This window comes from Lissotriton vulgaris, chromosome 5, assembly GCF_964263255.1.
Source record: "Lissotriton vulgaris chromosome 5, aLisVul1.2, whole genome shotgun sequence".
NCBI lineage: Eukaryota > Metazoa > Chordata > Amphibia > Caudata > Salamandridae > Lissotriton > Lissotriton vulgaris.
The window spans coordinates 845,949,550-845,967,243 of record NC_141693.1 but is presented as its reverse complement, the minus strand read 5'-3'; the positions used below and the strand labels follow the sequence as shown (position 1 = coordinate 845,967,243).

Below are 17,694 nucleotides of genomic sequence, written 5' to 3'. Positions count from 1 at the left end.
TCACATAGGGAATGATCCACTCCTAAACCAGCATCAATCTGGTTTTAGGAAGGGGCAAAGCACCGAATCGGCTCTCACTCACATTATGGATGACATTTAAAAAATGTTTGACAAAAAACAAAAATCTTGCCTCCTGATTCTCCTTGACCTGTCCTCTGCATTCGACATGGTAAATCAGGACAACCTCCTATCTATCCTGCAAAAGAGAATGGGTTTTGCTGATCAGGTGCTACAATGGTTCTTGTCTTTCCTTTGTCACAGATCACAAAGAGTCAAGGTAAACCAATCTCTCTCCCAGCCCTCTCCTGTGCTCATGGGGGGTCTTCCATATCTCCTATCCTCTTCAACCTTTTCCTGGAACCTCTCGCTAACTCATTAAATTCCATGAACATTCTCTTCCCCATGCATGCGGATGACATGCAACTCTATTTGAAACTCTCATCCCTGGAAAACATCTTCTCCCTCAACAATACCCTAAAGTCTACTCAAAATTGGTTCACAGAGAACCATCTCCTGCTTAACACTTCCAAAACGGAATTCCTGCTCATCTCCCGTCCGTACCACATCCCCAAGCTAGACCCATGGCTGAGTCACCTCACTGCTTTCAATTGCACTCCTCTCATCATAGACTCAGCCAAATCTCTCGGAGTCACCATGGACAAGCACCTGAATATGAAAAGTCATATCATCAGTGTATGTAAGGGAACAAACCATTTGTTAAGGTCACTCAGAAATATCAAACCTTTACTTCCAGTAAATGATTTCAAGCAGGTGGTCCAAGCACTAGTCTTGCCAAAACTAGGCTACGGCAGTGCTACCCTCTGTGGCCTTCCCAAATACGCCCTGGATCCACTAAGGTCATCACTGAATGCAGAGGCTAAACTGGTCACAGGCACAAAACGATACAAACATATATCCAAGATTGCAGTTCTGGCGCAGAAAACACTTCATTTCAATACTCCCAGTTACCTTGTGCAAACACTTGAACTATCCTGTGGTTTAAGAGCTTCAAGAAGCGCCACTACCTTCCTCTTGAAACCACTCATCCTTAACAAAAAGGGGGCCAGAAACGACCCAAGTAGCTATCGTCTTATTGCCCTCATTGACACAGAGGCCAAATACTATGCAGGCCTCATTTTGGAGGAATTAACATCTTGGGCAACAGAAAAAAACATCATCGCAGCAACCCAAACTGGATTCCGCAGCGGCCAGGCCACCTCAACCAACATCATGGCGCTAACCCTTTTGTCCGGCGCTGCAAAAACCTCTAAGGGGGCACTCTTCACGTGCTTCATTGACTACAGTGCCGCGTTCGACCATGTGGATCGGCAAAAACTCTGGCGGAAGTTGGACAGATGGGGAATCCCAGGCCCACTCTTACAACAGCTGGTAATGCTATATACCTACACCTGGGTCAGGATCAAGCTGGGTTCGGGCACGCATCTTTCCAGACAAATCAAGACCAGTAAAGGCCTGAAACAGGGCTGCGTCCTAGCCCCCACGATGTTTAACCTTTTTCTCGCAGACCTCCCCGATGAACTGGAGACAGTTAAATCCCATGCCCCAAGACTAGGCAACATCCCGCTTTCAAATCTCCTCTATGCCGACGACCTAGTCCTCATCAGTCGGTCCCCTGTCGGTCTTCAACACCTCCTCAATAAAACCAATGCATTTTCAAAAATCAACTCATTAACTATCAACTTAAACAAAACAAAAGTAATGACAATAAACTATCATAAAAAACGGAAACCTGCATGGTTCCTGAACGGACAGAGGTTAGACCAGGTAACCTCCTACAAATACCTAGGAGTCATAATAGACGGCAATGGTTCCTTCAAACAACAACTAGAGGCCATTCGCCGAAAGGGCACGACATTCCACCTATCGATAAAACCTCTGCAGAAAGCACTCCCAGACCGGTCCCTGGGCCCTCTCCTACAGGTATTAAGAGCTCGCTTACAGCCCATGCTCACCCACGGCAGCGAGGCCATGAGAGGAAAAGACGCAACAACACTAGACAAAACCATCAGTCGAGCATACAGGGCAATATTTCATCTCATCACCAGCGCAAATTCGGCTTGAATTCGGCCTGCAGAAACAAGCGGTCGAGAGAAGAGGCGCATACCTAAAAAGCTGGCGGAAAATCAGAGGTGCGGAACAAGGGTCCTTAAACGCCCATCTATGGACGGAACTATCCATTAGAGACAACTCACCTGCAAGGACCTACTTAATGGATTCACTGAAGGTCTTAGGACTTACGGACCTATGGGAATCGGCAACTGACCCTCGTACCTTTAAAAAAGTGGTATCAAAAGTCACTAAGATGGTTTCATCAATTGAGGACAAAGCCACCCTAGCTAAGAGAGCCCACGGTTGGGTGGTGCTGAATGGCTACAGCGCTCTAAAACCACAAGACTACCTAACGATGGGACTCACTCAAAAGACAAAAAAAAAAGTTTCTTAACATGCGCATGGGCAGAATTCCTATAGCTCCGCACCTGGCACCATGGGCAAGGGAAAACCCCGCAAATCAATGCCGCCTCTGTCTTTCTGCGAAAGAGGACCTTATCACATTATGTGCATTTGCACAAACCTCCAGGACATAAGGCGCTCCCTCCTACGAGCATTATGGAACCAGAAAGGCATAACGAGCTGCAGACAGGCCGTGATGCTCTGTTTCAACCCTGATGAAACTCAGCTAAACTGCAGAATAACAAAAATACTTTGAGATAGTGGCCAAAAGACTAAACGAAAAAACCAGAGGGTCCTCTCCAGCAGAAGTCAAATAATAACAAAACAAATACCCCTGGCTATCATGGTCATCAAAGTAGGAGTATTAAGGCCACGAAAACTCCACAGATTCTTATACAACTAAAGCTGAGACTTTTTACATTTGAACTACTGCACTTTACTTGTTTTAACGAAGATACTGACTTTTTAAAATTTGTACGTTTTATAATTGTGAGTTTTTATTAACTGTACAATAAACAAACCTTAAACCACTCATCCTTAACAAACAAAAAAAACTTGTCACCAAGCTTTCTCCGGCACTGCAACAAATATATGGAATTCTCTTCCACCTGAAGTCAGAATCTCTTCAAAGAAGGCTTTCAAATTGGAAGCTAAATGATTCCTTATGAACAAATTCTAACCAAAAGACGGATAGGCTCACTTGCTAGTTGACATTGTTCCCACTATCATGGTACTTCCATTTGTAACAGTTCTTCTTTAATGCACACTGTGACCTCCCCTTGTTGCCTGTGTACACCTGCTTATTGTATTACCCTCCTGGGCGCAATTGTCCCGTATTCTGCGACCATTCCAGTCTTTTTTTTTTCCTTTCTCTCTCTACCAGCTGTTGATATTTCATTTATGTTCTTCCTCCCATCATATTCTAAAGCGCTCGGATATCCTTCGGAATCTTGTTCGCGCTACATAAAACTTTATAAATAAATGAAATAATAATCCAGCACCCAGATGCTGAATTAATAGTTTCCGGTGACTTTAAAATGTAACTAATCAGGTTCTCCAGTGAAAACTGTTTAAGACTGATGGACTTGCAAAAGAATATATCGACATTATGTCTGAGGCCGGGGTCAGTCAGTTAAAAGAAAAATCTAGGTTCACTCCCATGTTTAAAAAATCTAAACAAAGATCAATTATTAATTAAACAAAGATCAATTATTAATTATACATTTATATCAGACAACTTAAGACCAAATATGTCTGATTATACTGTTAATCGCCCGTCCTGAAAATCATCATAACCCCCAGGTTGTGAAATATAACTTTTTTGTGAAGTTTCATTCTAAACCTAATGAACTTCCCAATATGGCACACTCTACGTATAATCTAAAGAGGGTGGTATGGAATTTAGCTAAAGAGGAGGAAATTGCACTAACAGCTAAGGCACTGTTCAAGGAATGTGAACAGGGGGTACAGGGTGACATGTATATGATTAGTAATGGAACTTTATTACAACGTCACTCGTGGGGAAATTTGTAGCCTGGAAGGCAAGCAAAATGAATAACCATTTGAACGCCCAGAAAATATGGTTTACTCCTAAGCTTTTTAAACTGAAGAAATCACTTAACAGAGCTGTTCTGGTGGCAAATACTCATAGATTTTATCAGACCTATTCTGTGTATAAAAAAAAAACTTGAAGGAACTTAAAAGACTTATAAACAAGAGGTCTGGAAACCTAAACTCAAATATCAAACTGGGCTTTGGAATAGTCTATCATCCGACTCAAAGGAAAATAATGCAAACATTTTGGGCAGTTATTATCAAGCTTGAAAGGGAAGGCTGTAGGGATTTTTGTGTAAATATATCAGAAGCCAGTTGGGTAACTTTTATAGCTAATCTGTACGGCTCATTGGTCCAGATGGTAAATCAACCAGATATGTGGTCTGGGATACGAGGAAAATAGCATATTAACAACTAATTTAGGGAGGGGGTGTCAGGATTTGACTACCACAGCCCAATGCAATGAATCTAGTCTTGATCCAAACATTGATTTTGAAGTCTTGAGTTGTAATCAAGTATTGACCCTGTTAAGTGGGCTTCGTGCATAGGTGCCCCTGGACCGAATGGGCTACCTAATGCCCTGTTCCGAGCCAATGTTGACATTTGGACTGGTATTTTAATTTATTCAGGAAAGTGTTGATACTGGAGATTGTGCCAGAATCATGGAAAGGTAGCATACTGCAGCCCATTCATAAAAGTGTCCCGGTTGCCAATCCCGCCAATTATCGGTTAATCTCGTTAACTGATGTTGATGCAAAGGTGTTTGCTTCCACTCTGTTGATAGAATTGGAAAATTGGGCAACGCAGTAAAGCATTATTCCATTAAACATACTGATTTTTAGAAAGGTCAATCCACCACTACTAACTTGTTGGCATTAACCTTACTTGCGGAGCGGGCGGTCTTAAACAAACAAAATGTATATATTGCTTTTATTGATCTAAAGGCAGCCTTCGACTCTGCGCCACGAAACCTGTTATGGAAAAAAAAATGTAGATCGGGGCATTTCAAGGAAATTTTTGAAGGCTATTATTCTTTTGTATTCCAATACACAAGGAAAAAAAGAAAGAAAGGTGCAGAGGGTACTAAGGGAGGTCTAATTAAAAAAAGCCCTGGTTCCCCAGGTGGTTCCTGGTAATCAATCACATCCTATAAAAAGAGAACCGCCGCCCTTATTGGAGTTACAACCAGGGACACTTCTATGGATACCATTTTGAACCATATTGACACGTTATTAGAGACATTGAGAATGGAATTAATTAATTGTATGAAACATGGGGTGGATGGAATCATGAAGAAATTGTCATATCTTGAGAACAAATTGGTGGGTGGGGTACGTTTGAATATTATAAAAGAGAATAAATATGAAAATGGTAGAAACGGTCAGCGTGAAGTACCTTCTAGGAATAGTAACCCAAATAGCAACACAAATCTGGGTAGTGGGTGTGTAGCAAGAGTAGCATGTCCTAGTATGTCTGGTCCTGACCCCCGGAAACATATGGATCACCCCCAGGAAGGTAGCAGTAATCCAACACAGCAGGGCAACATAGAACATCAAAGGAGAGAGGATATCAACTTGAAGGTCAATCTGTCTAACTCCAGTGGTTTGATGACTCAAGTTGGAATTCACTTGCCCCCGGAATCTACTCCTTTAGTTGCGGTTCTTACTGGTGTACCGCAACTTAAGGTAAAAACAAAGGAAACTATAGAAGATCTAATTCGTACAGTAAAATCTTGGTGCTTTAGATATTTCGAGGGCGATTTAATGGTGTCTTCCCACATTATAATGGCAAGACGTGTGTTGACTGGGTTGGTCACTGCCCTAAAAATACTGAGGGAGATTGTGTGGTGGTTAATTTTGATAAAGTTAACGTAGCATGTTAACTCTTTGAAGATAAACAGATGGGTCACACTGTGGGAATTAAAGCTCTCCCATTGGGGGCGTTCTATCCACCTAAATTACCCGAGAGGCCTTGCAATAGACAAAGACTGGATAATAGATCCTCCCTTACAGAAGCCCATCGTTCAGCTGGTGAAATTTCCACAATCCCTTTAACCACATGGTGTCTCAGTGGAGCTGGTCCTACTACTAGTGGGCTGGAAACTACGAATAAATATGACGCACTTTCACACTTGAATGGCAATAACTGACTAATCACTGTCTCACCTACCCGGGTGGAGGGGATAGACATACCGAGGAAGCATACATCTGATGGCCAACTTTTCTAAAAAAAAAAATGGAGTAGAGTCTGGTCTAAACTGCCTATGGACAAATGGATAGCTGACATGAGGAAAACTAAGCCCGAGCCCAGCAATGACCCCATAGAAGCGAATGCCCGCTTCAATCAGTGGCTGAAGGTAACATTAGAGATGGCCCTACCTAAAATGGAATTTCTCATCGTAAGGGAGCGAATAAAAAAAAGCTTTGTACACCCCAGAGCGGAGAGCCCTTAAACAAATATGTAAGCATAAGGAGAGAAGGTGGAGGAAAGACTACTGTGAAGATAGCAAAAACATCTATAGGTCAGCTTTACGCAATTATAAACGGGCTATTAAAGTCACCCAGTCCAACTATTATCAGGAGAAAATCTCTTCTGCTGCTAGCTCCTCCAGGGAAATTTTAAAAAATTTTTAAGTCTTGAGTCACTCCTCCGGCCCCTTCCAATGACCCAGATCTGGCTTACCCGCGCTGCAGGGAGTTGGCAAACTTTTTTGCTGCAAAGGTAGCAACTATCTACGCATGTTTCCAGGTGACTCCTGTAGGCCTCTTCCCTCCCCCTGCCCAAGACCTGCTCTTGCTCAAGGAATTTTCTCCGCTAGACTGCGCAAAGGTCTAAGTGCTTCGTGGGAACTTGAAATCAGGCTCACCAATTGATGTAGCTCCACCAACCGTTCTTAATCTTGTCTCGGACACAGTGGCTTCGGTGATACAGGATGTGATCAATGCCTCTTTGGCAGCTGGAGTAGTTCCACCTGCGTGGAAACAGGCAAGAGTAAGAGCGTTATTAAAAAAACCTAACCTCAACCCTGATGATTGGGCTAACTATCGCCCTATCTCCTTGTTGCCCACTATTAGTAAGATTGCCGAAAAACACATTAACTCCATTTTATCCACCTTCATCGAAACAAAAAATCTATTACATCCCACCCAGACTGGGTTTAGGTGCAAACAGGGCACTGAAACTGCCCTTATTTCAGTAGTGGAGGAAACAAGAAATATCTTAGATGAAGGGAAATGTGCAGCCATACTATTATAAGACCTCAGTGCGGCTTTTGATACTGTTAACCATACGATTCTTACTCAGAGATTGAGTAATGCAGGCATCACTGGGACCACACTGAGGTGGCTCCAATCCTTCCTGTCCAACCGGACCTTTTCAGTGTTTGAGGCGGATGCTGTATCTCCACCAATACATCTACAATGCGGTGTGCCCCAGGGTTCAGCCCTACTTTATTTAATATCTATATGAGACCATTGGCTGAGGCGGTGTTACCCTGGGGAGTACAATTGGTGACATATGCTGATGACACTCAGCTTATCATCACCCTGTCCGGGCAGGAGTCGTCTCAGAACAACTTATCCTCCTGCCACAGCAGGGTCCATGAGTGGATGAATGAGTCCTTCTTGAAGCTAAATGGAGCTAAAACAGAGATCATGATGCTGGGACATAAACCACCTACCTCTGTGGATGAGTGGTGGCCTGATTCTTTGGGACAGCCCCCGCTCCCCAAAGAGCAAATTAAGAGTTTGGGAGTTTGGCTGGACCCAGCTCTTAATTTTCAGGTTCAAGCTCAGAAGGTAGCAGGGACTGAATATGCCCTGATGAGATCACTTAGAAAAATTATAAGGCTACTCCAGTTTGAGGCCAGGAGGATCTTAGTACAGGCACTGATTTTATCTTGCCTGGATTACTCCAACGCAGTCTATCTTGGGGCCCCTAAGGGGATACTTAAGATCTTACAGACCATCCAAAATTGTGCAGCCCGAATGTTACTGGACATCCCACGAAGAACCTGTGTCATAGCAGCGCTGAGACAACTTCACTGGTTACCTGTACAACAAAGGATTGAATTCAAGGCGATGACTATTGTACATAAAGCCCCGTCTAATTCTAGACCGGATCTCCTTCTACCTTTGTTCCGCCCCTATCAAACATGTAGGACCCTAAGATCCAGTAATAAGAACTTACTGGTAATCCCTAGGATTAGGAGAATACGTATGGGTGGTAGGCGCTTTGCTTTACAGGCCGCAAAACTTTGGAACAATCTTCCTGATGCTATTCGTCTGGAGGAGAACCACCTCAAGTTCAGAAAAATATTAAAAACCTTTCTGTTCTGCTAATACATCTGAGATGAATGGACCACTTAAGCGCTGGAATACCTCAGTGTAACCATGCGCTATACAAATGGGTATAAATGAATGAATGAATGAATGAATGATTACGCCTCAATTTTTGACTCAAGGGGACACAGTAAAAATACTTAGTTGGAATATTGCTGGGCTAAGAGAAATAAAAGAGAGGACATCAATTGGATTCTTTTTCTGAAAGACTAGGACATCATTGGGCTTCAGAAATCATGGGAAGAAGATAGCCGACTATGGATTGATGGTTTTACATCTGATTTTGAACCAGCTAGACCGTTTACCATGGGAAGATCGAAAAGGGGTTTGATCACTCGGATTGCCTTAAAGGTTTCGGGAAGTCAAGGCAAGCAAGACACAGGATTAGTAAATTGTTTAATTGTTGAGATTGATCCTGTAAACTCTAGTAGAATTTCAATTGTGAATTTTTATAATTCATTTGTCAGAATTACAGTCACAGAACATTTGTTCAACCTAAAGACCTACTTAGAGGATTATAGGGAGAATTATTCTGCACCTTATGTGGTTATTATTTATGGGGATTTTAATATACATTTATGTTATAAGGAATGTGGTGTCTGACTGTTTAGGGCCCAATAGGTTTGCTGCGCCACACTTCACAAGGCGAATACTTGGAGCAAATCGTAGAAGATCTGGGTCTTTCATATCCATCTAGCTTAAGTGATACAGATGTTATTCCAACATTTAACGGGAGGCGAAACTATACAACTATCGACTATATCTTTATAAATACCGCCCCAGAATCATTTGTTAAGGATTATACAGCCTTGTGGTCTCAATTTAACGACCACAACCCCATTTATTTGATGGGGGGGCGGGGTAATTGGCCTTAATTTCGATGTTAATAAATGGGCTTCCACAGCAGTAATTAAGAACACAGATCAGGGCCGTAGATTGAAATGGAGTATGGCTATCCCAGCAGATTTTTGTAAAGAAATAGTCAAAAACGTTGGCCCAGAAATGGAGTTCAGGACTCGACAAATGTACTCTCTCGCTCGCAAATACGAGTGAATTTTGTGCAGGTCGAGTCAGTTTCAAGGCCTACTTGACCGGCCTGGCGAGTGCTATCTGGTAGGTGCAGTAGCATGTTTAAGGCTCTAGGTGGCAGCATTGCGGTGCGCGATGAAAGCCTTTAGGGGGCAGCATGTTCATGCACGCACGATAGGTGGAGTTCAGGTGGTGCGGTGCGCAGTGAAAGGCTTTAGGGGGCATCATGCACACACTGCCTGTTGTTTGGGGGCCAGGGCCGTCAATCTTGTAGCGCGCGAAAGCGCTGCCAATGACGGCCCTGGCCTGCCCCCGCGCTGTGCTGCTTAAAGTGCAGCAGTGACGTAGCACGCCACCACACACGCTCTCCTCAGTGGAGTCGGGACTCGGGGACAAAGTGCAGGGCGATTTGGCAGAGGTGAGTCAGTTTTGACGTTAAATTTATTTTCATTACACGAGGCTCCGTCATGTCTCACCCTCACAGGTCAGCCCCCCCGAGTCTACGGTTTCCTTTTTCATCTTCAACAGCGTTTCAGGCTTAGCCGTGTAACACATGGTTTCTTTTAACTGCAGAGCTGGGAAAACTTATCATCATGGTGCCGCTGCAGGGTGGGCTGAGTTGATTCACTAATGATTCAAATCGCAAAAGTGTTCATGAGGATCGCTGTGAGTGACTGGATGCTTGGTTAGTGCCCTTCCATCTCTAGTTCTGTGCAGCAGTTTCATCTTAGATCCGAGTTTGTCATTGCTCAATGGGTGTAATTTACGATAGGTGTTTCCCGTCATCTTCATTGCTGGATTTGGTAATCTGGATTTGTTATTAAAAGATGAAGACAGACACATACTGGTGACTCAAATCTTTTCTTCCTGTACAATTAAGGTGACCGACAACCTGTCCGCCACTTCTTTTCCTCTTGCCCAATGAAGTGTGCCACCTGCCTGCTGCTACTTTAGGACAGCCCGTAAATTTAGTTCAAAGTCTAAAGTCCGTTTTTTTGTTTAAATATTTTAAGAATGGCATTTGTCTCCTCGTTTCAGCACTTCCAGTTCGCATGACAGCCAATGCAAAAACTCTGAACATAAACCGGGAGTTGCACCGGACCGGGGCGGACTCATAGTCTGTAGTGTGACTAGGATTGCTTTGATGTCAGGGCCTTGTCAAATTCTGGTTGGCTGAACAGAATTCATAAGTGCTTAATTTGGCTGGAGAGTCCGCAAGTGCCTGTGCTTTGTTTAAAACACTGCCCAACCTACTCTGCTGCTGGTGAAAGGGAAAGGGAACACAGAGGTACCAATAGAAACTGGAAGACATTTGCTTTAAGGACACAGGGCTGTATTAATGTTCATTTCGTACTTCTTTAATAATACTTGTTTCTCTAAAATGTAATGACGGGGGAATAGCATGAGTACTGACCTTCCAGAATAGCTTACTAAGCCGTTCAATGTGGACGGGGTGGGAAAGGGCGCCGTCTCTGTGCTGCCATAAAGACCCATAACTGGACTCACTGGCAGCCAGGTTTGATGTCATCAGGGGCGGATGGATGCAAATGAGAATGTCTTTGCCAAGGATGTGGCACACTGAGGGTTAAGTCTGGTTATTTTCGCTGGCCCTGTCCTTGCTGTATTCCTGTCCAGAGCAGAGGGTTTAAGAGGAGAGAGAGATAGATTACTGCCCAGTGCCTGGATACTCTTGGGTATAAGGCACTAGAAAAAAAGTAGTAATAGTCCAGTAACCAAGTACACAGTGGCACTTCCTGTGAAGATCCGGACCACGTGTTGTAGCTTAGTCACCAGTTCATCTTAAAATAGCATCTTGCTGTCTGCTAAACTCAAAGTGTAATATACAGTGCATCAGTTTGTATTTTATGCAAACAGCTCAGTGGGCTACTGCCTTTGCTGTAGAGAGAGTCTTGTGTAACCTGCAATTTTAATTTAGCCTACGAGTCCCCATCAAGAAGGTTCATGGGCGGGGGACAGCAAGGCCGAACTCGTGTAGAACCTTACTGTTTTTTTCCTCGGTCTTTGGTTGGTTGCTAGGATTGCTAAAAACTGCTTCTTTGGGTAATAATAAAGACTAGGTGCTGTAAAAACAAGCAATTGCATGTAATAGGTCTCGCCTTTAAGCAAGTTTAAGCTATTGGCATTGTAAACGACACTGCCTTTTATATTTTAAAAACAAAAATAAAAAGGCACCATTGTTATTTGCAATGTCAATTATAGCTCTAACGCGCGTTAATGTGAGACCTATTGCATTGCAAATGCTTATATAGTTATCTTTCCTCTTATCCTGGCGCTTTTTCTGCTAAGATCTATAGAACTCCACCACTGGGGGTACAGATCTCCGGGGAAAAAAAAATAGGACAGTTGAATGAGGTGTTATTCTGTCTGTGGTAGCTCTAGGGGTGAGGTGTAGGGAGACACATATTTGCTTATTCTAGTCTGCCCAGCACAGCAAGATTTAATCTAAGTGATGCTGTGGTGACTGTCTCCTTCAACTATTTTGCTTCTTTTATCATATTGCTAGTGTTCTTTTGTGACCGGCCAGTTCGAGAATGTCTGTTTGGCATGGTGTTGAGAGTTGCATTCACTTTTGGTGACCTTTGTGTACCTGCATTTTCAGTTGGTAATATTGCTTGGTGTGCCAAGCCCTAGAGGTGTGTGTTTTTGTGTGTGTGCGTATGTATTCGCGCGCTTGTGCACACATTCTTCCTGCTGCTGATGCAGGGTAGTCTTTGCCTTTCTCCCTCCAAGGTTGATAACAGTCATGGGTACCAGTGATTTGTGTGATGATCCAAGAAGTGATGTGTTTTGTGCGATGCAACTACTTAATACAGTAATTTATTAGCTTAGTACGCGCCACTGAATTTTTTCCTTTGGTCTTAATAAGATTCAATATATTTTATTGTGCATTGTGAGTTGAAAATGAATGTCCATGTTGTAATGCATCTGTAAAGCGTTATGTGCAAATTGGCATTATATGCCGCAATGCATTATATACAAATTTGTTTACAGGTCGGACTGTCTGTGCTGTGCCCATATAAACTCACTGTTTAAAAACAGGTTTGTTTGCCTTTTCCCGGATGAAGCGCAATGTGGAGAGGAGGTAAATGGGTGAAATTTGCCGTTAATTTGGGTGGCCAACGTTTTCCTGGGTTGTTGGCGCTGCAAATGTTTTGAAAAAGTCCATTATGCGATCAATTGTGGGTCGAGTGCATTGCTGTTAGGTCGAGTGGAAAAGTCTACTCACTCGACCTGCAGGTCAAGTGAGAATTTTAAGATTTGTCGAGCCCTGGAGTTGTGTTGTGATAGTGAAGCAGGAGACAACAGTGTCCTAAGTGCATACGATAAAATTAGCAGGCAAGTGGCTAAAGATCTTTCTTACCCCCTTAAAGAATATGTAATTGGCCTTCATTTCGATGTTAATAAATGGGCTTCCACAGGAGTAATTAAGAACACAGATCAGGGCCGTAGATTGAAATGGAGTATGGTTATCCCAGCAGATTTTTGTAAAGAGATAGTCAAAAACGTTGGCCCAGAAATGGAGTTGTGTTGTGATAGTGAAGCAGGAGACGACAGTGTCCTAAGTGCATACGATAAAATTAGCAGGCAAGTGGCTAAAGATCTTTCGTACCCCCTTAAAGACTATGGTAAAGGGGAAAGGTGGTTTGATCATGGTTGCTCAGCTGCACACCGAAAATTAATGGGTGCGCTAAAAAATAGTCCACAGGATAAGAGCTTTATTGCTGAATGTAGGAAAGATTCTAAATTAGCTACTAATATTCGTAAAACAGAGATTAGAAATGATGCTTTTATGAAATTTAACGTCAATTGATGTGTTAAAAACAGTGCTAAATTCTGGAGTGTAGTGAATAGACCTTTCTTCTCTGACAGTAAAGGCCGTTTATCGGAGTGTAATATTTCCGAAGAGGATTGGTATAACCACTTTAAAGCTAAATATGGGGACCAGGGAGACAGTGAACCTAGGGACTATCTACGTGGGTAAGAAATATTACTTACCTTTTTACAGATAAAATAGCAAAGGCTATAGCCCTAATGTCCAAAAATAAAGCCCCCGGCACGGATGGGGTTCCGGCCGACCTTTTCAGAACGAATATAACCCTCTGGTCTAAATTGTTAGCTAATGTTCTTAATAAAGCCTGTAAAGTGGGTTTACCACAATCCTGGTCGCTATCAGTGATAGTACCCGTTTTTATAAAGGGTTTAAGAAATGACCCGCGCTGCTTTAGACCAATTTCTTTGATTGATTCGGCTGTGAAAGTTTTAGGTTGAATGGTTTTGGTCAAGCTTACAGACTGGCTAAATGACGCGAACATCCTCTCTAATCTTCAATATGGATTTAGGAAGGGGAGAGTTACAACAGACCAACCAGTGCCTGAACTTGTTCCCGTTGACCGTAAAATATACAAATGCGAAGAAGGGCACACTTCATCTAGTATTTATGGACCTTTCTTCGGCTTTCGACCTAGTGAATAGGTCCATGTTATGGCATTTACTATTGAAACTAGGACTAGATCAAAATGTAAATTTTTTGGCGGATTTGCATCAAGATCTGGGTGCCATAGTACAATTCGATCAAAAAGGCAACTTATCATGTAACATCCGTATAATCAAAGGAGTGAGACAGGGCTGTATTTTAGCCCCACTCTTTATTTACCCTATATATAAACAACCTTGAAACAGTCCTATCGGGTGCTAGCATGGATATTCCCCGCATAGGAGAGAGATTAATTCCAGCTCTCCTATATGATGATGATACTGCTCTAGTAGCTAGAACGGCGAACGGCCTACAGCATCTTTTAACTACTTTTGCCTCATTCATGAAGTCCTTGGACTTGGATGTAAACTTCTCTAAGTCCCATATTATGATCATGGGGGCCAAGCCAAAGAAATGTAAGAGCCATTATTGTGAGGGGAACAATCTTACTTGGGTAGCGTCATTCTCATATTTGGGAGTGTCGTTTGATAAAAGGGGTTCTTGGATCCCACAAATGCAGGCCAAAAGAAATATAAAGGCAAGATCAACTCTTGCGGTTTTAGATGTTGCCCATAGATTGAGTTCTAAGCCCCTACAAGCAATGTTAAATATCTACCGGGCTAAATGTCTAGCTATCGCGAGCAATGGTTCTGAACTTTGGAGCTACAGGAATGCCGGGATTGTCCAAATAGTGGAAAACAACGTTTTAAGAAATGTGCTATCCGTACCATCATCGACATCCACCTATATTATTCATCCGGAAATGGGCATAGGTTTCATAACGGATACTATAGGAATGGCCCCTCTGCTCAAATGGATAAGTATCTGGACAAATCCGGAGTTGGAAACTAACTACATTATTATACGTGATGGTTTGACTCTGGACATGGCCAGTAGTATCCCATGGTTAAATCATTTCAAAAGGACTGCAACCTATTTAGGGAGACCGGAGCTCTTTAGGTCCCCAGAGAATCTGCTAAAAGCTGATAAACTGTGGGCCAAAAATATGTATGTTCAAATATTCCAAAGTGACAGAGAGCAGATGGAGTTAAGTAAACCGCTTGTTCGGGCTCATCAGTTGATATGTACCTCCTTAATGCTTGAGCCATACTTAACCATAGTGTCTAACCAGCATCATTGTTTTCTATTGGTTCGTTTTAGATTAAATCAATTACACTTGCTTTTTGTCGAACCGAAGGGATGGAAAAAGCTGGAGGACCTTAATGTATACACCTGTGCCAATTTTTCAATTCAGGACTCCATGCATTTTGTGAATATTTTCTGCACATTCATAAATCGGTTTATAATAATGATTTTAAAAGGCAAAGGTTTTACTCAGGCAAGACTGGCTTTTATTTATTTGATAATGTAAAATAATGTTTGGGAAATTTTTAATAATATAGCTAGCTTTTTAACTGCAGCTGTCAGGATAAAGAGGAAAGGAAGATTTGCTAATAACCTGCATCACTTGTCAGAAATTCCATGAAATGTCCTTTTTAATGTGTATTTTGATGAATTAACTAGGTCTTTGATAGGTTGTGATGATTAGGATTATTTAATATTTTTGTAAACTATTTTATAAAGTATTTTGTAGTATGCTTTTATGGTTTTAATTAAACGAATAAAGTGAATTTGACTGACTGACTGTATACGGATACTTGGGTTCAAGTCAAGATGAGTGATTGCAATTCATTATCAAGGAAAATTAGAACATATAATGGCCTAAAGCAGGACTGTGTTCTTGCTCCCTGTCTTTTTAATTTATTTTTTATCAGATCTTTCTCTTCAATTGGATGCTTTTAATGGGCATTATCTCCTGTCCCTCCCTCGCCTTCCTTCAGTACGATTAAGGCCCCACCTCCCACCCAGACCCACCCCAGCATAAAAACTCTGCCAGCCCCCACCTCCACCTGTTTTTTTCCTGTCTCCCTAGTGGAACTTACCCTTTCAGTTCCTCCCTGTGGCGGTGCTGGGGAGTCTTTGGTCTGGTTCTCTGAAACAGCGATGCCCTCTGCAGCGTTCTCCCAGCGGTGGCTCCTCTCCTCGTCTCCCTCGTGGCATGGGGGCAAAGTGGTGGCTCAGGACTCCGCGGCGGTGTCAGTCGGTCCTCCTGTGCCTGGGGCTGCGTTTCCGGCTGTGTGGCTGCCTCCTCCCAGTATGCTGTCTTCCTGGGGGCCAGGTAGGACGGGTTTATGCTCGTTTTCTTTTTTGATTACCTTCCTGCTTGAGCATTTCTCTTGCCCTGTGGTACCGGCTTGGTGCTGAGCCTCAGTGAATGTTCTTGTGCCTTTGGCGGCACTGTTTTTCGCTGGATGGCTTCTGTTCTCGTCCTGCCTCTGCTCCATGTTACCTTTGGTGGTGGCCTTGACGGTTGTCTGCCACCAGGTCTGGTCCCAACAGGGTTGCATGGGGTTGGTTGGGGACATGCTGGTGTCCTCTTCCTCTGCGGCTGGGTCTCCGGTCCCCCTGGGGTGCCCCTGTTGCATGGGCTCTGTGGGGGGTTTTCTGCCTCATGTCTGGGGTGGTGCTATGCTTGATTGTTGTGAAGTCCTTCCAGGTGGAGGTCTCTGTCTGTTCGCTGTGGTCCGACTCTGGTGTTGTTTGCCTTCCTGGTTGTTGGTTTCGGTCCGCAGTCTTGGTGGCTCTTCCTCTTGTGGGGGTGGTTCCTCATGTGGGGGTTCAGGCCGCGGAGTCTTGTCCTCTTTGCGGGCCTGTGATGTTGATCTGCTATGTTTGGGGGCACTGTTTTGTGTTCTTTGTCACTCAGTTGTCCGTCTCTGTTTTCTTCTGCTTGCTATGTCCTCATCGTACTGAAGGAAGGCGAGGGAGGGACGGACGGAAGGTAATGCATCCATTTCTAACGATAATGGCATTACTCCTAGTCCTACTCCCTCGCCTATCTTCGAGGACCCTCCCTCCCTCCCGGTGCGGTTCAACTGAGTGCTAGCTCGGCTTGTTTGTGTACAGATGGATGTGGGGCGGGAAAAGTTCTTATGCTGGGGATGGGTCTGGGTGGGAGGCAGGGCCTCAATCGTACTGAAGGAAGGCGAGGGAGTAGGACTAGGAGTAATAGAAAGGGTTCCCTTAAGGCACAACTAAATACCAGGGGGTGTGTATAATCGCCCCTAGGATATTATTGCAGATCACTCATAGGGATCGCTACACGTTTCCAGATTGGAGCGTGGGCTTCTGTTGTCGCTTTATAAGATGCTGCTGATAGAAGTATATTTCTGTTTCTGAATAGGTGCGATATTTTGTTGTCCCCCTGAACATCGGAATCCAAGGTTAAATTGGTTGTGTTTGGACCATAAATATTATATGTCATTAGGCCACAAATGCCATGTATAGATGTCACGAATTCCCAACTTCTGACGAATAATATTGCAGAAGGATGCTGATAAAACAGTCTTTTAGGCTTCCCAAAGATAACCTAATGGGATGGTGTATGATTTCACAATCCCTTGGGCATCATGCTATGGCCAAACGCAAGGAGAGTCTACCTAGTTAGTAGAAAAGAGTTCTGTAATAGATACGCTGAGGTGGTAGCGATACTACTCTGGTGCCAACAGAGTGGAGAAAGAATATACTGTATCCAACAAGTGTATGTTGTAACTGTTCTGTCTGCTTGTAATTGTGCAGGTCGCAATTATTTGTACTGTCTCAATTTTATCTTGTTTTAGTTAAGGGATTCAGTCTAGTCATCCCTGATGTTTGTATTGTTTTTTTTTTTTATATATTCAAAATAAATGAATTTTTAACTTTTCCACATTTTTGTTGTATGTATTCGTTATGTCATAAGGTACA

General features: G+C 43.2%; 1 protein-coding gene across 2 annotated transcripts in view; it reads right to left on the bottom strand.

Annotated features, from left to right (window-relative positions):
* SIRT1 (sirtuin 1) overlaps positions 1–17,694 on the bottom strand; it is a 491,295-nt gene that overhangs the window by 462,726 nt on the left and 10,875 nt on the right. The window contains exon 2 of one of the 2 annotated variants that reach the window (XM_086922397.1): positions 6,893–6,997. The exons of the other annotated variant lie outside the window; for it this stretch is intronic. Within the exon in view, the coding sequence (XP_086778523.1) occupies positions 6,893–6,997 (105 nt within the window). The remainder of the gene's footprint in view (positions 1–6,892; positions 6,998–17,694) is intronic. 2 annotated transcript variants of the gene reach the window in all.